The following is a 23,214-nucleotide window of genomic DNA, read 5'->3' as shown; positions in this document are numbered from 1 at the left end:
TTCCCCTCCAAAATAAATACCTTTGTACCTGTAGAAGCTCAGTTGTTTTTTCTCCTTCAGGTGAATGGAGTACATCTTCATAAAGTATATCAGGAACTTAAGAATTTCTACCAGCTTCAAAAAATACTTATGCTCATATGATTCATTCTTGAAGGAACTACCATTCACTTGGACTGAGTGATAAAAAGAAAGCAGGAATGAGAATAGGTTATCACTATGATTTCACATTTAGAGAGAACAAATGAAAAGATCAAGGACTAGTTAGTAGAACTGAGAGGACTGAAAAGGTGATGGACATTATGAAAAGTTGATGGACATTATATGGAGTTCAGAAGTCTCAAAGTTGCTCTGTTTGCATCCCAAACAAACAAAAAGATAAACTTGAACCATAAAGATGATCACCTAAAGATGTGAAGATTAGGTAGAGAATGTATGAGTGAATGGGGGAAAAAATAATAATAATAATAAATGTATTGTTTTGACTTCAGAAAGGGTTGGGATACAGTAGGATACATCAAGGCTTTGGAATTGGCCTTTTTGAGTCAAATAGGATTTTTTTTTTAGAAGTAAGTTTTGATTAAGATTTCAGAATCTATGTACAACTCTCCAATCAAAAGACTGAAAGTGTTCTACCCCACTGCTGCTAATGGGGCAGAACCTCATTCAGGAGAGCATGATGATTAGGGTATAATTGATGGGAACACAGACATAGAAAATTATATTATTTAATTCAGTCTGGGAACAGAACTTGTTTAAATATGTTCCAATTAAGAGAAGCAGATAATCTCCAACCCCAAATATTGACAGACCCAAAAGAGGAAAGAACAGAAGTTGAAATTCTTTGCTATTCAAATCCATCATATTGGTACAGATACTATTGTAACGGTATTGGAAGACTAGGAAAAGTAGTAGCTATATCAAGGAAAAAGGAGGGAAGTAGTGTCCGGGCAACCATAGACCCAGGTATCTCCAAAAAGTTTTCACAATAGACTTAGAATAAAACTAAAAAGGAGAGAATAAATACAGATAAATGGCAAATGACATAAAAATGCCAGACTCACCTGATAATATCTGTCTTTGATAAGATTACTGTATTTCCCTTGTCTAAAAATCAGTTATCTGATCTATCTGGACTTCATTAAAGCATTTGTTATGCAGCCACCTGGGAAATTTATTAATTAAACTGGAGAGGAGGGAGATCAGAGCTGGAGCTCAGAGGTGGGAGAGAGGCTTGATGCCAAGCAGGGCCCTGCAAGACAGGCTGTGCCGAGCTGGCAGACATCACCCTGGAATTTGAGAGGACCAGCCGTGTGATCACTCAGTCATTTTATTACAGACCACGGCACAAAAGTCAAAGTTAAATTAAATCTGTGGCAGATAGGAAGTTGGGAGACATCACCAATGCAGAGGAGGATTGAAAGAAATGGGTGGCCTGGAGGATAAGAATAATAGATAAGGGATGCAATTCAAAATTATAAAGTGCTGGGTTATATATTTAGGGACTAGAAATAGTTTCTGCTACAAAATGAGGGTTCACAAATTGGAAGAAACAGACGAATAAGAAAAATCTGAGATTGTTTTTGTCAGACAACATTTCTAAGCCAACATTTCTAAGTGTGAGCTGGCTGTGACAACACAGTGAGCAGGGTTCTGCAGTAATATGTCAGAGAGTAATATGTCCCAGTAACGAAAGATTTCCAGGAAATGCTCATGTCCAAGCACCAGGCACTGGTAAGAACTCCTTACCAGTTCAAGAATTTCAAGAAAGATTATTTCAGACTGGAACAGGTGCAGAAGAGAACTACAAGAAGACAAGCAGGGTGAAAATCATAACCAAGGAGGCAAATAGTATTTCTATTTTTACTTTAGCAAAATATAGAAAAGAGAGGAGAAACAAATGTCCTCTATTTAAATAGCAGAGAGGTAAATACTGAGAGGGTAGAAAAGATATTAAACAACAAGACTGTTAATATATTAATAGAAAGAGTTGCCAAGAACATTTGCTGTGGAAACTTAAAAGATTTGTAAGCATTAGAAAAGCATATCCTGGACCAATTTTTCACTGCAAGTACCAGATGCAAGCAATTGAGAAGGTAGGAAACAATTGAAGGTAGGAAGCAATTGAGTGGTAAGGAAAAACACTTTTGTGAATGGGCTTGTACAACATGTTTCCCAGGGGATAAGACTTCATGGTCCCCTAATCCCAGTCCAGCTCTATATTATGCACTCCTTCATAGCTATATGCCCTGAGAGTTAGTGCTCATTTCATCAGAACAGCAGGTGCTTTGGTCTAGGCTACACTAGGATTGGGCCTATAGCCAGGAGCTACTAATCTCTTCATAATGGGTGGAGTTGTTATAGCTTGTCATGGTTTTAATTCACACAAATATTTGGCAGAAATTGTGTCTGTATGTTTGTATAACCTCCCACACAGTTTGCATTGTTCTGTGTTATATCCATTTATGTTGTACCTTTACACTTAAATTACAAGATATTTATTTTACAGAATATGAACGAAAACTAACATTGTCAGAATATAGAGTATGGAAAGATAAAAGGTTACCTGCCAATTTCTTTAAATTAATGTAACAATAATAATTTTATACTGTCTTATATTTAAATATGGAAATATTTTATTCAGTCTGAAATTTAAGGAGGTATGGTGATGTTAAGATATTTAAAACTATATTTCTCAAATAATTAGTTATATAAGAGAGAAAAATTGGGGATATTATTTTATTTTAAAATCCAGGTAACATTAGACCATCGCAGAATCTTTCATGCTTCTGGATTTTACTTCAAGGCGTACTCATCAAAATGATCCTTCTGAAGCAGAGCTGAAGTTAAAATAAAAGGACTTGGCAAGACTTAAAAGTTAACTATACAGTAATTCTGTTTTAATATCAGGTCTAATTTCTAAACCTAAGAGAAGCCTAATGTACTATCTATATTCAATGCAATTGGTCCTTTTATATCTAGCCAGGCTTGCTAAAGATTTATTCCACAGTGATGTAAACAACATATGAGATTCTTGAAAAGAAGTAGTTAAATGTGTTGGTAATATTTTATTGAGAACCAGAAGAGGAAAAAGCAAATCCATGAAAGTAAGTGGTTAGGTTTGAGATGTCATTGGAGACCAACAGTGATCCTGCAGAACTGTAATCCCTCAGAGCTAAAGAGAAGAGGAAGGATTGAGGAGGGATGGTCTGTTGGTTTGGCTTGGTTTGTGTTGTATTAGAAGCAGAATGAAGTAGAAAATGAAATAGCTACATTTATATTAAAAAAAAAAAAAAGCAATGAAAAATATTTTTAAAATGTTATGTGTGCATGGGAAGCATAAAGACTGTAAGATGCTTGAAGGAGTTAGGTTAAAATAGCAGTTTCTTCACATCAATAGATGTTTCTTCACATCAGGATTTTTCACATGTAATTCTCAGCATCAGTAGTATCATAGGTAATGTCATTCAAAACCCACAAGCTCATAACAAAAACAAATTTCTAAAGAAGAATTAATATGGGAAAGAAGTAGGAAGACTAAGTACGCATGAAGTTCTTAACAGAGCTTTAATATTCTATAAATTTGTTTGTATGACACAGTACATACTGTCTCTCTCTCTCTCTTTTTTTTTTTTTTTTTAACTGATATAAACCCTGTAAACTTTTGGCTTACTGGACAATTACATTTAAAACCTTACTCTATTATTGGCCTTAAAATACCAGTGCAACAGAGGAGAAAATAATAACAAAACCAAATCATGCCGAGAAGAAAATGCTTTATTTGTAAGTAAAAACATAAGCTTGATTCTAGTCTCTTTATGGTGAGACTGCCACTGAAGGTGCATTCCAACCACCCTTTGGGATCTAGATGAAAATCATGTCCTGGCCTGTCTGTCAAAGTACAACTTGTGATAGGGTTTTAAGATCCACCAAGAATCTCAGTATGTGGATCTCTGAAGTGTGCACTTTCGAGTGGTGGGATCTCCATAATTATTTCAGTTCTATTTCCCTCACTGACTATATGAAACAAGTATTTAATGAGTAAAGATAAACTCATTCCTTGTCTCCGTAAGGCTCAGTCCAAAATTCACCACAGGGACAAGTCTCCTACTGCTTAAGATTCATGACCGTGTTATCAATTGTTGAAGTTATAGTCTTACAATACAACCTCTCGAGGATTTCTTATCACACATGTTTCCAACATCCTATAAATACTAGTCCCAAGCTCTGGTGCTGCCAGAGAATTCACAGCATAGCTCAAGAAGGGGAGGCACCACCTTGGCTTGAAGCCACCTTTGTGCTCCCTGGGGCCTGGCTTCACTGTGCCTAAGCAAAAGCCGAGGCTGTCAGGTGGCATGGAGATGACAGGGAGGCTGAGGATTACCTTCCCATGCCTGTTGCTACACCAATGTAAGAGGGTATTTACCTTATTTCTACTCTAGAGAATTTCTAACCCAGGAGGCTGTGCGTGTTGGAGATCTGCCAAACAGACTTTCCATAGCACAGTGCTTCACCTGTTATTTCCAGGCACCTGAGAGTCCAGAGGCCACAAAATGCCTGCAGCAGAGCTGCACGCAGCAGGGTATCCTCATGTGCAACAACCTCTCTGTGGTGGAGAGGAGTCCTGAAGTGCTCTGCTTCCCAGGAGCAGACCATACCATGCCTGGTAGCTGCACCTGGCAGTGCTGGCCACATTGGAACCAGCCAGGCTGGTGGGCAGCAGGACCTGGCCTCATTCTCAAGGTCTTCCTGCAAGTTGTACCTACCCAGGACTTGAGCTCCCTGCAGCTAAACAGAAAGAATCTTGATAAAGCTAAGGAGATAAATCATTGTTATTGCAGGAACTGGTGCTTATATCTCGTTTGTTTACCTGAACATTTTGTCTAAATGAAGGCAGAATATTATTTTTATGAACGGTATGCTCTCATTTGGAATTGACACTAATGAATGCAAGGCCCTTTCCCCCTCTTGTTTGTACCATCAAATTAATTAGCTCTATTGTGACATCAGTATTTTTCTCAAGCAGTTCAAGGCTTGAGCATTTTCCTTTCTTTTTCTAAAGGGCATCTTCAGTGCCCTTTATCTACCATAAGAATCATGCATCACTTGTATTTTTCACAACTAATGCTGTTTATTATAAAAACTGATTGTGATGTGAAGATTGTTATACTGTGTGGCAAATTGCCCAAACAATTACTGTAAATGCACGAGCCATAAACTGTACTGCCAAGGACACTGGTAGGTTAGCTCCTATAAAAGAAACAATTAGAGTCTGAGGTGAAAATAATAGAGATGAGATGACAGTTATTGAAAAGGCAGAACATCCAGTTTAATGTTGTAAATATAGGTTTGTGGATTACACTGATGGTTTTAAAGTGTTCATGGCTTATTGAATGGAATAGAATATTACATACTTTAGAATGGGACCATAATTATTATTCCTTTTTAATTGTGATGTCTGATGCATTTGTGAGTAGTTGTTGAGAACATCCTCACATTATACTGATCCTAGTTCTAAATTATCATCCTGCTCCAAGGGTTTTCTCTCTCTTTTTTTTTTTTTTCTTTTTCTTTTTTTTTTTTCACTTTTTTAGCATTTTGTTGTTCGGGGTCTGTTCTGAACAGAGTATTTTCTCTTGAGGAACTTAGAGTGCTTAGAGGGTTACAGCAATAATTATTTCAGTTTCAGCCTACACACTTCACTGCTTTAAATCATCATTAGAAGTTTCATCCCTCAGCAACTCCTGCTGAGACTGTCTCAAACTCCTAAAAACCATTAGATAAGAATAGCTTATCTTTGTAACATTTTGTATATAAAGGTATTGATAAGAATTTGCTAGAAATTAAGGGAATATATTTTTCCTGAGGAATCATCTAAATACAGAATAAGACTTTTATTTTTTTTTCTTTTTCCTATGATTACTAAAGAATTTCAATCATTCAAGCAAGATTTGCATTAAATAAAGATTAGGGTGCAGTAAAAAAGATGTGCACTGTATAAGAAGACACATTGCAATAGACATTGATAAATATTAAGAAAATATAAGAAAAGAAACATTACTACCTGAGAAAATTAAAGGGTCCTCTGCTTTTTTAAGAGAGGACATAGGGATAAAATTCATATATTGTTCCCTATGGAGAGTGATAGCCAACTGGACAATTATGATTGACCAAGAAGGCAGAAAACCTAGGCATGCACAATCAAAACTGGACAGAGTGTCTGCCTTTGGTTTGTGAGGAGAGGACAAAGTGAGCAGCAGAACAAAGACAGCAAACAGCAAAAGGCAGTCAGTGTCAACACTGCAGCATATATGATCTCTGAAGTACCAAATCCATTAGTAGGGGAAAAAAAATCAGTTAAAGTGGCTTTGAAAGAAAGTTGCAAGAGACTAAGTGCTCAGCTGTACCACCTTTCAGGGAAATGTTCTAAGTAATTTTAAGGCTTTTACTTATTGTTAAGAAGGGCTGATCTTAATGGTTGTGCTCGACTTAGGAGCATCACAGCCATGTCATATAGTGATCAAATGATACTGAAGCTCAGCTAACACTATTTCTTATTTCTGGTCTTTTAGTTCACTCTCCTAACACACATCTGAATTTCTACTTACACGACTACTTCACTTAAAAATATGGCTGCTTCCTACCTAAGAGTTTTCAGCTTCAGGTGATTCCACATTGTAGAGATACTATGTGTGCTGGAGCCACAAAGTTTCTATTTCACGTCAGTGCAATGTGCATGTGCCACCTGTGGCAGTACCATTGCTTTTTATTTGTGTTTACATTATTTAAAAAAGTATTTGAAAAACAGAAGCACAACAAGAAAATAATTTAAACAATGTGGAAAATGATTGTTTAAAGTACATTGTTAGATTCTAAATAATTGAGACCACACAGAAAAAGTTACAGAAATTAAAGCAAAAACTGGAAGAAAAAAAAAAAGTAAAAAAAAAAAAAAAGTATGAACAGACATAAATGAATGGCCATGTGAACATTAAGTGGAAATTACTGAATAGTTTTTAAAAAATACTATGCTGTTACAAGTGATCCTATTAGAATGAAGCTGTATGTAAAATCAGAACCTTTATTACAAATCTAGACAGCATTGATTTTCTTATATGACCTTCAACTACCAGAAGAGTTAGAGAAGGCTCCATCTAGTCCTTAGTAAATAGGTGTCACCAAACAAATGGGACTGACACTAATTAGCTCCCTTGTTGATAGTCAGGACACAGAGGATAGAGGCATGGAGACAGTGACCCGCTCATCATTAGAGTGGTAGATGAGGATATTTGCACACTGGCACAACAATGGAGACCAGCACCAGAAACTACCATTTTGAAACTATGCTGTGAACAGAAGACTGCATTATCAGGAGTGTCAGTTTAGCAACTTTCACAAGCAGTTTGCACAAAAATAGAGTCTAAAAGAACCTCTATTTAAGTGTTTGAAATCTGAGAAAGAGAATATTAACTTGTTTTATTCCCCTACCTGGAAAATACAAGAAATACCTGTTAGTTTGGGTCATCTCATGACCCAAAAAAAGGGCTGAAACCAGAAAAGAGCAAAAGGTGGGCCTGCAAAAGGACGAATAAAAGACTGTCAGTAGTTTCTAAACAAGGAGAAATTTGAAAGGAAGTTTGGAAAGTGGAGTGGAAAAGGATGCTAAGAATAAGCAGTATATAGTATGATGATTAATAGTATCGAGGGGAACAATTGATCAAGAGAGCAGCTGTGAGGGAATTTGAGTGTTTTTTTTCTGAAAAGATAATTCCCAGCAGGGTTCAGGCAATGTTTGTAATAAACCTATTTTTATTAAGATTATTGGATTGGTGCTATCCAGGGGATTATATTTTCCAATTACTAATATTTTCATTTTTCAGTCCTAGTTTATGATTGAAGCAGGGACATAGGTGGCACAGAACAAAATGCATTGGCCTGGTTTGGGATGAGAATAATCACTGCCTCAAAGCAAACAGAGTCCCAAGAAATTAGTCTTTATTTTCTAGCTCATTAAAAAAGACCTTGAGTTTTAATGCCAAAACATTCATACATTTATTTATTTTTTTTAATACAGATGCATATCTGTCTTTTTGAAGATTTTAGTGCCTGTGTGCCTGAAACGGGAGCACAATCCAATTTGGTGCCAGGTTCTAACCTTTAACATAGCCTTGTCTATCCCCAAATCTCATTATTATAGATATGAAGAACACACACATGCAAAGGAAAAAAAAAAAAAAAAAAAAAAAAGCAGAAGTCTCAAATTAATCCAAAACTATGAACTATGAACTAAGAAACTACGAAAAGGCACATTGCAACTTTTGTCAGGCTTTCTTATAGCCCTGTCATGATATTGTGGTACATTATTATGATATCTACATAAAAATGTTGAAAAGAAAATGGGTCAGAAGTCTTGTCACACCACTGTTCTGTACATAGAAGTGTTAGAAAGCTGCTAAAGTCCCTTGACAGATTGGGCTAGCTACTTCAGCAACAAGTTTTTTAGGGAAAGATTCCCTTGGAAAAGGCTAGAAGATCTATCAACAACTCCATTGTGAATTAGTGGTGCAACACCTTACTGCTGGGGTGCCTGTGTCCAGGAGTCAAGTTTCCTAAGGACTAAGCTCAGTCTGAGGTCAGAGGAGAACTTTGGTTTCTATTTTTTCTGGAAGGGACATGGTCAAATATCAAAATGATGTTGTAGAAAGGAGTTGGGGGTGGAGGTTTTTTGTCCTTCTCTTGCTTTTTTCTCCCAGTTTTAAAAGACGTAAGGAGAGAAAAGCAAGTACCATCAACTGGTCTTGCAGTTCTTCCAAACTGGACCTATTTGGGGTAGATATGAGAAGAAAAAGTCCTTAGGCTCTGTGGCACTTGGTCTTTCCCTGGAACTCAGCTGCTCAGCTGGAGGAAAAAAAAAAAAAAAAAAAGGAACAGTCTTCTACCAACATGTCAGAGGACAGTCATTTCCTAGAGGCTGACTGCAGTATGCTGAGGCACGTACACAGGAAGATGACAGATGCCTCAGAGATAGACAGATGGCAGTCAGGTGAGACTAAAGCACAGATATCAGAAGAACAGAATGGGTGACCACAAAAATCCCTAGGCAGTCATTCTCAAGAGAGAACAGATCTAGTCTAAAATTTGGAAAACACTTCTAAACTCAGTAAATATCTTAATAGACTGAGATTTCCAAGTGTTATCACCATGAGAAGAGACATTTATAACTTTTCCCCCATACACGATCTTACTCTTACATAGCCAGAAGGTCACTTTGTGATACATATCAATATTTCTCGCATGGTTTTTCCATGTTCAAAATGGTTGCACATGTGCAAAATGATTTAGCAATTTGAACACTTTGAATATTTCTATGAATATTTCTACGAAGAAAATCTAATCTAAAAAAAAAAACAACCTCAGAGATACTGGTGCAAGTTTACTGGAGTAACTGGGGAGAGAGAAAGACTGACAAACTCCGCAGCTATCACAACATGAAAGGCTTGAACATCTTACACTACTAGGAGCCATAAATGTTATTGCAGGAACAACTACTACATGTCAATGAAAAATTTAAAGGCAAATTCACTTGGTGCACCCAAGTGCAAGATAAGAAAAAATCTGCCAGCTTTACCTAGTTCACATGGACTCCTAACAGTAGCACTACATTCAATTGCATATTTCAGTGCTCTTCAGTGCTCTTTAGAGCTGTTATTAGTAACCAGCAGTAATAAATCTTCGGGTTTAGTGTCAGAGTATCAGCTGGCTCTACAGATCAGGAGAAGGAGAGCAGAGAGACAGCCAGAAAACCAAGCCCCCCATTATGCCTTGGCATATCAACTAATATTTTTGTGTGTGTCACTGAAGGCCTAGGGATCAAATAGCCACTTCTAACATATTCCCTCAGTGTTTAAAAGGTCTTCGCTCTTCCTTTGCCCTGAGGTAGGGACTGCATTTAGGATAAAAAGTATTTGTTTGGATATATTTTTCTATTTTATGTAACTGAGAAAATAAATCATCAACAGTTTATGTTAACAATATGATAGACAATCGGTTCTCTGGAGTTACACTGTCAGTGAGTCAATTGCTTCAATTTTCAGAGCTGCAGAGCTGTGGCTGGATCATAGCTTAAAGTTCCTAATCAGAATAAACAGCTCAGATGACATAGGTAGTGAATGCATTGATTAAAAATGCCTCTAGTGCTCTCCGTTAATGTCTCACTGACTTTAAACATCTTTTCAGGACTAACATTTAGCCAAGTCAAGATAAATGTAATAGAACATATTTTTATAAAATAACATTTATAAACTGCAATAACTGGACAGTGGACAGGAGACAGAGTATTGAAATATTCCTTACTAGCTCGGGTCAATTTGCTAAACAGGTATCTAACTAAACAAAAGAGTCATTAAACAATAGAATACAGGAGCAATGCATTTTTATTTGTCCAAAGGTATGTCACAAGTATGGTTAGCAACTGTCTATTTGATATGTGCATGCCATTTTCATCCATAAATTCCACCCGTTTTTTCGGCATTTCTGTGATAGCTTTCAAAACCTTGTGCCATTAGCTTAGACGTCTATCCTTAGGGTCTTTAAGATATTTCATATTTAAAATGCTAAGAGTGTCTGGATTTTGAAATATTGTGATTAGACAAATAGAAAAAAAAAAAAAAAAAAAAAAAAAAAAGACAAATTAAACCACTGAGTGTAGTACCTGTCCAAGTAGGGTTGTTCCCTGCAGAATATTTTTAAGTGGTTTATCTTAGCTTATTTTAATTGACTTTGGAGAGTAAGGCTATAGCAATTTCCTTAGAAGATAACTCTACCATCACTATTAAGAAACAGATCCTAACATTCAGCCTTAGTTCCACAGCTTGTTTTTACCTCATCTGAAAATTATATTTTAGACCACCTTAAATTGTCTCACCAGTAAACACACTCTTGAAGTACCTGGAGAAGTGTTATTTGGATGGCTACCTACTTCTACAACTGTCAAAGACTGGCATTGACCAGGAGGCAGGAGAAGGGCTGGGAATACCAGATTAGAGTCAGCAGCAGGGGAGTGCTGCTTTTAGCTGGCTCCCTGTGAATGGATAGGTTCTGTAGCAGCTGCTCTGCTGGTAAAAACAGTGACTGCAATCACTTGCTAATAATAGCAATAAACTTTAGTCAAATCCCATATCTGTATGCTGATCAAGGTGTAACTTGTGACTTGAGATGCCAGAAACAACCTTGAGATTAAATAATAGTACACAAAGAAGACGTATGTTTTAACACCTTTTCAGCTCTCCTTTTCCCTTTCTGATTATAATATGAAATAATCAAAAGAAAAAGGATTAAAAGGAAATATAATTTAAATGTCATATTTTAAATGGACCATCTGGGAATAATACAGTTTTTCCTCCTAGCAAAGTATATGCAAAACTAAACATCTTCCTCAGAAGTCCTCATTTTTTAAATGGTTTGTGGGAAAGACCAAGAGGAGGTGATGCAGAACTGCATTTATCAGCACAACTAGGCTTAGGTTTGCGATCCACCTGTGGAAGACTGAGCACACTGCAGTCCTGCCAGGATGTACCACAGAATCACATAACTAATGAAGTTGGAAAGGACCTCTGAAGGTCATCTGGTCCACCACTCCTTCTCAGTCAGGGCCACCTAGAGCAGGTTGCCCAGAACAGCTTGTGAAGATCTCCAAGGATGGAGACTCCACAACCTCTCTGGACAACCTGTGCAGTGCTCAGTCACCCACAGAGGAAAGAAGTTCTTCCTGATGCTCAGAGAGAACATTCTGTGTTCCAGTTTGTGCCCATCACCTGTTCTTTCACTGGGCACTACTGAAAAGAGTCTGGCTCTATTCTCTTTGCTTTCTACTTTCAGATAATTATACACACAGATAAGATCCCCCTGAGCCACCTCTTCTTCAGGATGAACCAGCCTCTCCCAGCCTCTCCCAGCCTTTCCTTATTGGGAGAAATGTCCCAATCCCTTCATAGCCCTTCTTTGGTCTCTTCAGTATGTTTATGTCATTCTTGTACTGGGGAGCCCAGAGCTGGACACAGGTGTGTCCTCGCTAGTGCTGAGTAAAGGGAAGGAACATCTCCCTCAACCTGTTGGCAATACTTTGCTTAACACAGCCCATGACACCATTGGCTTTCTTTGCAGTAAGGGGACATTTTTGGTTCACGTGTCTTCAGCAACATATTTCCTTTGCCTTCCATCAGAAAGTGGATGAGGCTGGAGATGAAGACAGGAAAGTACTCATGCACAGAAGAAATTAACTGACAATTACTATTATTATTACTAAGTAATATTATCATTACTATTATTCTATTTTACAATTACTATTATTATATATTTAATCTGATGAAAATTAGCATTGGTGACCTGCAGACCATATTTTTTTTTAATCTCTTCCTTCTCATCACACATTTTACATAGAGCAGCTCTTGTATGAGACATCACTTATTTTGTGTTCTGTTTTAAGGAGGCATTATGGAGGGAAATAAATCAATGTACTACCATTCAGAGAAAAGTATGTCCAGCAATTACCAGAGAAACACAGGACCAACATCATTTCAGAGTGATACATTTGTGGGCTTAGAGAGTTAAGAGTGGGATAACTAACAGTTATGACAAACATATTAGCTTCCCTTTCCTTGTCAGAGGACAGGAGTCCGAATACATTTTAGCCTTTTGAGAAACATTTCTCATTCTTATCATACATTTTCCTCGTGTTGCTGTTCCAATTGCTCTCTTGACAGATGGCAAATCAGGACCAAGCACAGAAATAAGGTGCAGCCTCACCAGTGACTGGCCACAGGGGGGGGAAAGGTTTGCAGGTCGTTATCACTGCGCCGTGCACCATGATCTACGGGATTTTGCCTCATGCAACACACAACCATTCCCTGTCTCATCAGACCGATGCAGGAGCCTGGGGTCCACAACAAAATCACGTGGTCCAAACCTGAGGACCAGGAGAAATTTGTGTTCAGAATCATTATCCATGTCCCAAAATCAAAAGTCAAACAAAAAGAGGAAAAACTGGAGCTGATACAATTCAATTATGTTTTTCTTGATGTTGAGGTGTTTGTATATATGATAGAAATGAGGACTGTTTTCTGACAGAAGCTCTCTCTTTTTTTTTTTTTCTTTTTCCAGTGGCAACCTTCACATTTTTAGGAGCCAATTTTTCCCCCAAATATATGAGTTAAATGCACACTTTCAGATTGACTAAAAGATAAAGTAATTAATTCAGACACTATTGTTTCAAACGATACTTTGTTCCTGTGAATCTTCAAGTTTTTCAAAAAACAACAAAAATTGTTAAAATTTATATTGGAGAGAATTTTTGCATGGAGAAATACAGTTGGAAGCAAATATTTTATGAAAGTTTGGGACAAGACTATTTTTTCTTGTCTAGGCATAGAAGCAAAAGCATATAAAACATGGAATGAATAGACATGTGGTTTTGATCATCCAAATCTAGATAGTTTTCAACATTAATTATTCTATGCAGCTTTGCCTTTTGCTACCATTTTTTTCAGGTGTGATTTTTGAGGGTTGAGTCCATTTTGATTTTATTTTTTCATAATGATGTCAGAAGCCATCTCATTGGCCTTATTCACACAACTTTGTCCTGGTTCATATTCTTAAGGGTAACGTGATACAGTCATATTGTGTTTCCTCAGTAACTTCCTCTGAAAGCGCATATTATTCCTTTCACTTAACTAACGCAAATAATCCTCACTAATGACATTTAATGAGCCACACAAGTATGCCCTAGAGTGGATCAGACTATGTGCTTAAAAAACATAATTCTTTAACAGTCCTATTTTTTAACTGAAAAGGTAAATTGCACATTTAAGAGAAAGTATAAATACCTTTAAGCCAAGATTTAAAAATTAAAATGATAACAGGTTTCTAAATTTGAACTAGGGGCTTAAATAAATGCCCTTTTTAAATATCATTGTATTTAGGTTGTTATAAAGGAATCATCAATTTAAGACGTCCAGTTTGTAGACTTAGACAACAATATTACTTACCTGTGTGATCCATAGGTAAAATTGTTACTAATTCTCTGTATATCTGTTTGCATTGCTGCAGTTTCTAGGACAACCTAGTTATGGTCCAGGACCCCACTTTGCTAAATACTCTATATACATGCAGCACGGCACATATACACTCTGTAGAGTTTATAATTTGAGCATGAAACAAGAAGAGAAAGAGAGAAAAAGGGGGGAAGGGAGGAGGTCTTTTTGAGGAGAGCAGGGAAAGACAGCACTGCTCAACATGATATGAAGTAGTCACAGCACATCATCAGCCTCACTTTGCCAATTTTGGGGGGTTTGTTTTTCTTGCAATTTTTTATAGACATCAAAGCAAAGGAGTTTTAATGAGGGTCTGAAGGAGAATAATGAGGTACTTTTGCAGATGTCTGCAGGGTGTTCCTCCTCACTCAAAGGGGCAACATGTACAAAGACACTTTGAAAAACAAGTGAGCAATGGAGGTTGGCATCTTAGTTCTTTTGAAACGAAAGGCCCTGATGCTGACCTCATTTACACTGGTGAAAGCTGTAACTCCTGTGAAGTCAATGAAGTCCCTGTAGCATAAAATTGGTCCTGGATTACAATCTGCCAGCACTGGCTTTCAGAAGCCATAGAGACCACTGAAACTGTATTCCAGAAACACTTGTAACACATTTTTTTCATTTAATGTAAGGACTCTTTACGTCCTTCTGCCACTAAAAAGTGTCTTGAAAGTGCATGTAGGTAACTGTTTGCCAAAAACGTGTATGCAATCTTAATGTAAACAATAACCTGATCACTTTGTTTTTAATGTCAGAAATTGTTGTGTGTACATCTGCATACATGAACAAATAGGTATGTGTGTGCATACATATGTACGCTTACGTATGTATATATGTAATATATGCACATTTATATGTGCACACAGACACACACATATATACATATATGCATTCTGGTACGTACTGTTATGGAAGGACACAACTTCCCATCTCTGATAAGTGACAAGGTAATTTGATGTTAGGAAGTAGACATGTTATCTTTCAATTTTTTAATATATGTTTGTGGCTGAGATATCTATAATATATTCAGCATATACATGCAAAAGATCATTCCCCAGATTAAATGTTTCTACAGTTTATACTAACACTAGATATATCACTTCAGGGTTTTCAGGGAATTACACTGTTTTTTTGTCACTTAACATCAACTGCCCAATTGTATCTAAATTTGCAGGTCAGTCCCAAACACAGCTGGAAGCCCAGGGTTCCCTAAATTAAGACAGCTCTCCATATCCATATCCTCCTTGTAGGCTACCTGAACTCAGCCTGAAATCACACTGCCTGCATATGCCTGTGCTATCTGATATCAAGGCCCTTCTACAGAATACCTCAGGCTACCTTATTTACCCAGAATGAGTCATGTGACACTTCTTGAAGGACAGATACAACGTACAGAACCAGGCACAAATGTCAGGATCTGACCACACAGCAGGTAAATGCGTTAAACCCTCTGCTCTTACGTACAAGAACATTCCTTGTGGAAGCACCAGGTCTGACCCAAGAGACCCTTGCCAGGAGAGCTCTCTGGACTGTCTATGAACTGGACCTTGGGTTATCCCTGGGGCCTGCTCTTACACTATGTTTGTGACGCAGGCACTAAGTTGTATTTCACACATCCCCTCACAGGACTCATGCACTTAGAGCTGCCAGAGGCTCTCAGCACAGTGAGCCTGGGCTACAGGAGGAGACAGAACAGAGAGGCTATGGCCTTGGAGGATTCCCTTCTCATTAAGCTCCAGCCACTGCCACAGGTTTGTTCCCGCTTCCCCACCAGTTCTGTTCAGTGGAAGAGTGCAGGCAGTTAAAACCTGGGAAATCAAAGAGCACCATCTTACTTGGCAAGAAAACAGGAAGTAAAAAATCAAGATGAATTCAGTTCAGGGATTTAAGTATTGCAGAGGATGCTGCAGGTAAAATATAGATTTGGTTCTGCAGAATTTCTATGGATTTAGAGGAAGTTTACTAAACAAAAACCTGAGAATTAGATTTACACGGGTAACATTGTTTTACTTACAGAAACAAAGGGAGTTGAAAACAGAGTAGGAGGCTAAAAGTTACTGTTCCTGCTTCTCTCTTCATATGGGGTTAAGCTGTAAGTTAACTACTGTCACTTTATAATCAACAGAATACTTGCCTATGTTTAATCAGAACAATGTATATTGAATACATTGTATTGTTTTTATTATGTTACCAATTCTGCCTTATAAATCATTATTAATTTCACCAGTTGTGAAACAAAACATTAAACAATGGCAGGGAGGAGGATTTGTTACTCTAAGATGCACCTTGTAGAACAGCCCAGCCAATTGCAGAAAAGTTTGTACCAGCTATTCTAATTGCAACAGAACCCTTCCCTGAGTTACCAGCTTCCTGACTGTTGCCATTTCTGTTTTAGTAGCTGCACGTAGAGAATGAAATATGAAATAAATTATGTGAAATTCCAGGATTTTCTTTTTCTTTTTAATTCTTGTTGACTTACAAAGGGACTGGATGTGAAATGCTTTAACCGTACAGCTACTTCAGTCTAGAGCAAAGTAGGCTCACCAGACCACTGATGTCATCTCAGTTTATAAGCTACAGAGATCAAAATCAGTACACAGCACATAATTTGTAGACCCTCACATTACTTTTCATATAAGAGGCATGCATGCCATATATTAAAACTATGATGTTTGATTCCAACCAATTGTTTGCAGAAAACTACTGTCTGATATTTGCAAGAGCTTTACTGAAAATAAGTTTTGGTCTGATTTATTATATAAACAATAACAATCAACATGGGAATCTTGGCTTCTGCAAGTTAGAAAGTTAGAATTAACCAGCTATTTTGTAAGTTAACAAAAGGGAAGATGAAACCTCACCTGCTTGGTGTTGTCTTTAAGCAGCCTTTAAGATGTCTATCAGTAGTTTCTCTGTGTGGTTTATTATCCAGCTTGGACACATTTTCTTTCTTGTGACAAATCAGAGTGTAGTTTTTGTCATCGTTGTTTGCCCAGAAAGTGCCAATTGATGTCTCATATCGTATACAGAACTCCACTTTGGCTCCATCTCTCTGATAAGGAGGCACTAAAGAAATCTTAAAGCAGAACTGGTCAGTTTCACTGCCACAAGAATTAGGCATGAATTCTGCTAAGATATCGTAATAACTGACCCAGTCATCCAGTGTCATTCGAACATATACCTGCTTTTCAAAAGATACATTGAGGACTCTTATAATACCGTTCATACAGGTAATTCCAGGCAGGAACACAATTGACTCCAGCAGTACTTTCTGCTCTCGCACTTTTTGCAAAAGTTCTTCTTGGGAAGCAGGTAATGTAAACAGCTGAGATAAAAAAAATTCCTCCTGAGGGAACACTTCATCTTCTAAGTCATTATTTTGTGCTGGATTTGGAACTTCCCATGTATCAAACTCTTTAACAGACACAAGATCAAACCCAAATGCATCAGCAAATGAAACTTTTCTTGCAATGGTGGTGGGGGTATCTGCCTCCTCTTCCTCTGAAGAAGCAGAATTCCGCCTTCGGGGAAGTGGAGAGAAACGATGTTTAATGTCAGGTTTAACATCTTCATCTTCAGAAGAGAAATCATTCACAGTAGGGACTTCTAATAAGTTAGCCTTGCTAACCCTACTAGGTCCTTCAAAAGACTCCATTGGGCTCTCTGATATAAACTGAAAGAGAACTGTACAACTAGTAACAGCTGATATTTGAGACACTGTGATTTAAAACAAGGATTAGTGTTACAGTTGACATTGCAAAAGGGAGTCAGGCCTATTAATAGATGCTATGGTGTGTTAGCTATGTTTGTCTGTTCTCCATCTGATAGTATTAGGAGTTAAAATTTCAATGATACATTTCAAATATTGCATTCCCTATTTTTATGTGGCTCTGTGTGCTATGAAGAAAAATTATACTTAAAATCTAACTGGACAAACAGCTGTCTTTAGGTGATCATCTTATGTTGCACAACATAAGATTGCACAACAAACTGATCACGTTCCACAAAGAAGGAGCTATTAATCTCTGATTAACATGTATCAGGCAAATAATTTCTATATTTTCAATTATTCCTGCATATGTTTTGAAGGCCTCTTTTTCTGCAGTGTTTTAAGGCCTGTAAGTACAATGCCACATTGTACTTACAAGTACAATTGACCTCAAACCATGCTAAATCAGTGGGACAGATCCTAGGAGTATATCAGCTATTTCTAGCTAGGATCAGACACCAAAACTTAAATGAACCAGGAATGCTATAAAACATCAAAGTGAGTACACTGGAGATGAACTTGTAATACACCATTGTAAATATGACTGAATTCACGACTAATTATATTATGAAATTATCTAGTGCTAGACTGCATATAGCATCATCCAGCCAAATGGAGAGAAAAGCACGTCACAAAATTAACTTGTGCAGCCAACCCTGAAACACAAACCCTGTGCCACGCAGCTATAAACAGGAGGAAGAAACACACTTCACTGTTTAAATGGTTTTCAACCTTTGTACAGGGTACCTTCCCATGATATCAAATGAAACTCTCAATCAGCTTAATCAGTTAACATTTGGTTTCTACTTTTACGGCATGCCATGCATGGAAAAATGCAGTGTTTGTGGGACAAAGATCATGAAATTAAAATGACACATTTTTGCTTCATATTACTTAACCTAGTTTCCTTGAGTTTCTCTCAAAGGGCAAACCTGCACTCTAATCTAATGGTGTAGTACAAGCTAATAAATACGACAGGGCTTGCTTTGAATTAAACAATCCAGAGACTGACAGCGTTAGTGGCATCATCATGGATCTTGGACCAGGCCAGAAATCTAATTCAGTATTTGGACTTTCAAATGGCTCGGCTCTTGCTGGCTGTCTTGAATCCTTTCTCCTGTTGTTACAGGTAATTTTTGTCCTACACCAAGAGAGCATCTCCAGGTCTTTCTAATGCTTCTCTGCCTTAATCTCTGGACAGCTGTTCCACAAGACACAAAGGAGAGTTTCATAAGATAGATTTCCATAAACTAAATAAATCCTATCACAGCCTGTAAATTTCTGGAATATTATTGATATTGAACCAGCACTGGAATATGCTGTATTTTTCAACAAGGGCTAGCAGTGAAAGCACTGAAGACTTATTTTTTAAACACAGATGGTAGTGCTATCCAGCCATGTATTCATGAGGGCCTAAGAAGAGAGTGAGATCTCCAGAGCTCCTCTCATGCAAGAGTCCAGGCTTTCACTCACTGAAATCCCAGAAGCATCGCTTCTACCTGCTCCTGTGTACTGCCTTGCACACAGCTGCACAGCTGACTTGATGTATGGATATTTTGGCTTTGCACCATGCAAATAAGGTGCAGTTTGGAAAATGAGGCTTCTTGCTCTAATGGCAACTTTATCTCTTCTATCAATATAATCTAAGAAAATACTACAGTAGTAATTATGCAAACAAGGAGAACTTATTTATTATTCCTAAAAGATACACCTATTTCTGTTTCAATAACACCAAGCTGAGTGGTCCAGCTGATGTGACAGAAGAAAGGGATGCCATCCAAAGGGACTTGTACAAGCTTGAGAAGTGGGCCCATGTGAACCTAATGAGGTTCAACAGGTCCAAGTCTAAGGTGCTGCACCTGGGTCAGGGCAATCCCAGGCAGGAGTACAGACTGGGAGAAGAACTCATTGATGCAGGGAAGGACTTGGGGGTTCTGGTGGACAAAAAGCTCAACATAGGCCAGCAGTATGCACTTGCAGCCCAGAATGCCAACTGAATCCTGGACTGCATCAGCAGAGGCATGGCCAGCAGGGCAAGGGAGGTGATTGTGCCCCTCTGCTCTGCCCTTGTGAAGCCCCAGTTGGAGTGCTGCTTCCAGGTCTGGGGCCCCCAGCACAAGAAGGATGTGCTGTTAGATCTTGTCCAGAGAAGGGCTACAAAGATGATCAGAGGCTGGAACACATCTCCTGTGAAGACGGGCAGAGAGAGCGGGGGTTGCTCAGCCCGAAGAAGAGAAGACTCCGTGGAGACCTCATTGGAGCCTTTCAGTACTTAAAGGGGGCTTATAAAATAGAATAGGGACTTTTTACACAGGCAAATAGTGATATGAAAAGGTGAAAAGTTTTAAACTAAAAGAGGGGAGATTTAGATTGGATGTTAGGAGGAAATTCTTCACTCAGAGAGTGGTGAGGCACTAGAACATGTTGCCCAGAGAAATTGTAGATGTCTGGATCTCTGGATCTCTGGAGATGTTCAAAGCCAGGTTGGGGTTTTGAGCAACCTGGTCTAGTGGAAGGTGCCCCTGCTCATGGCAGGGGGGTTGGAACTAGATGATCTTTAAGGTCCCTTCCAACCCAAGCCATTCTATGACTCAGTTACTTTTTCTTTTATTAATTTATTTTTAACACAAGAAATGGTGATGACTTTAATCAGCACAGAGAAGTCTGTGAACCTGTAACTGCCTTGTCATTCATTGAGTTCAACTCCCTTACTTCTATTCTGGATGTAAAGAAACAAGGCAGCTGGGAACCAAAGTGTAATTTAACAGTTTGGCCTAAGTGATACCACTGAGTCACAAAATTTTAAGTCTTGTGCCCTTATCTAGTGAGAGAAGGAACATGTATTCAGTAAGGCCAGTCAAATAAATAAATAAATAAGGAAAAACACTGTATAAGAAATAAACAATGAAATAAGAGAAGGTAAAGATTTTTTCCTTGTACCAGAGATAAATCTCAATGGTTATAAGGGTGGAGGCCAAGAAACATAGCTGAGAATGGAAGAAAGCCACAATTATGTGGAAAGCAATTTCCTATCCACAAGCCTCATCTTCTTCAGTGCAGAGGGGTGGAGATTTATGCCTCTTCCTCCACCTGATCCAGGATTTGCCTGGACAGTTTGTGCTCAGTTAGACTTTTTACGAGGGTTTCAACCATGTACAAGTTACATGGTTTCAACCAGGTACACCAAAGCAAGTATAATTACACATATAGGAATTGCATTAACATTCTAAAAATAATTGTAATGAAAAATAATATCTTTTTTGTTCTCTGCATCTTACAATATGGTGCCCAAAAATCTCTTAATCAGACAACAGAGTAAGTATTTCCTTTCATACTTTAATTAAACAAATAGCAGAGCACAAAAAGCAATAGCCAAATAGACCTTTAATCAAAAAATAGTTGCTCCTGCCTATGTTTTTGGCATGTCTATTATTAGCACTGGCCAGCTGATCTTTCTTGGCCTTATCTGGAAGGAGAGAGAATATACCTTTCTGTGTCAACTGAAATACAATTATGTCTTAAGCATCAGCTAAAGATGAGCAGTATAAAATCTCGTTCCACTTGGCTTCCTAACAGTGTACTCCCTAGTGCCCTAGGAAACTGTACTTCTTCAGCTGAGAGTATGAGATGTATTACTTACTTCTCTTCTATTAAATAAATCTATTAGGATGAGGCATAAAAACATTTTCTCCTTGCAGAGAACACTATTCCAGCTGACTGTTGAATGGTCAAAAGTGCTGAACAAGAGGTAGATGAGCTAGATGAAGAAAAGAAAGATTTAAAAGGTTATATCCTTTAGGGAAAAAAAAAAAAAAAAAAAAGTTGCTGGCATATTGTGAGAGGCATTTTGAAACAGCAATTCATTCTCAAAGTACTAAGGAAGTACTTTTAAGGAAGTACGTTTTCAAAGAAGTAAGAAAAAAAATGTCATTTAAGAAATATATTCTGTCTAAATTCCACAACTGAAGCTAAATATCAGTAATAAAGGCTGAGTGAGGACATATGCTACCCTCAATTGTTTTCTGATCTTTGCTATGGATTGCATTGACTTTCAGAATGTTTTTACAAAACTTTGTCCTATGACTTTGAACCGACTGCAGCTGGTATCAACTTTATTAATTTGTGGCCCAGAGAAGAAACCAGCCCACTCTTGAAAAGTCATATTATTTTCACAGTGTCAAGTGGAAAAATTGCAATCTTTGTAAGAATATAAATACATATACATATATAAAGAATATTAGTATTATTTTAAGGGGATAGCGTCCATTCATACAGTTACAGCTAAATCACTGACAAAACCCTTGTTAACTTAGACTGATGACAGAGAACAAAATACCAACAGAGGAAAAGACAGTCAAGACAAACTTTGCACAGCGAAAATTCAGAACAGATTATATTACTGTAACAGAATTTCCAGATACACTGGTTTCCAGGTTCATATTTTCAAGAACATTTAATTTATGACAAATCATAATGAAAAGTAATTTGATAAAGCAATTTGATATTTTTATACTGTTTTGTGGGAAATCTGAGATTTCTAAGTATGCAATGTTTTATTAATATTGTAAAGAGTGCAGTAAAAAAAAAAATGCTGCTTTAATAAGGTATTTGTTGATATTTAAAGAAGAATCTGCTTCCCCAGGTTGGAGACAGTCTGTATAGGAAGAGTAGACAGTATGTTTTCTCTGTCTTTGATTCTTCTTTTCAGATAAAACTGGATATTGAGCAAGCGAGGGTAGTTCTAATGTCAAAGCTTTGCAGACATTTTAGGCAGTGACAAGACTCCCACAAAGGATAAGGATAAAACAGGGAATTTGCGTTACATTTTTTGTAAGAAACCTTGATTTTAGGAGAGATTTTCACCCTTTCCCTTTTAAAGATAGAACTCAGAGGAAAACAAAATTAATTCCAGAAATAACACAGAGAAAGGAGAAACAAACAATGTACCCAGAAGCATGGGATGAATTTTTTTTTTGCAGGTATATACAAAAAAAATAATAAAATAAAATAAAATAAATAAAATAAAATAAAATAAAATAAAATAAAATAAAATAAAATAAAATAAAATAAAATAAAATCTTTACATTGGAGATCAGGGCTTTCAGCCCCTCATAATGTCTCTCTTTTGTTCACCTTTTTATCTTTCATTCCCTGTAGAATTGTTCTTTCCTTATATTATCTACTGAAAGGACTGTTCATCTGTTCGTGTATGGAGCCCTTTCCTACATATTTTTTCTTCTTGCTTAGGATTGAGTTCAACTTCTGTGCTTTTGATTTTTGAGTCTTTACTGCACTTGAATTTCTGAACACTTCAGTCTGGCTCCCTTTAATAACCTCAGTTTCCTCAGTTTCTGAAAGCTT

At 37.4% G+C, this 23,214-nt stretch overlaps 1 protein-coding gene across 1 annotated transcript in view; it reads right to left on the bottom strand.

Moving 5' to 3' along the window:
• PPP1R3A (protein phosphatase 1 regulatory subunit 3A) overlaps positions 1–17,797 on the bottom strand; it is a 34,983-nt gene extending 17,186 nt beyond the window's left edge. Inside the window, exon 1 of the mRNA XM_005010990.6 lies at positions 16,946–17,797. Within this exon, the coding sequence (XP_005011047.4) occupies positions 16,946–17,739 (794 nt within the window). The 5' untranslated portion in view covers positions 17,740–17,797. The remainder of the gene's footprint in view (positions 1–16,945) is intronic.
• Between the last annotated feature and the right edge of the window lie 5,417 nt (positions 17,798–23,214).

The sequence above is a fragment of the Anas platyrhynchos genome, chromosome 1 (assembly GCF_047663525.1).
Source record: "Anas platyrhynchos isolate ZD024472 breed Pekin duck chromosome 1, IASCAAS_PekinDuck_T2T, whole genome shotgun sequence".
NCBI classification, from domain to species: domain Eukaryota; kingdom Metazoa; phylum Chordata; class Aves; order Anseriformes; family Anatidae; genus Anas; species Anas platyrhynchos.
The sequence above is the reverse complement of the archived record's forward strand: the minus strand, read 5'-3'. Positions and strand labels throughout refer to the sequence as shown.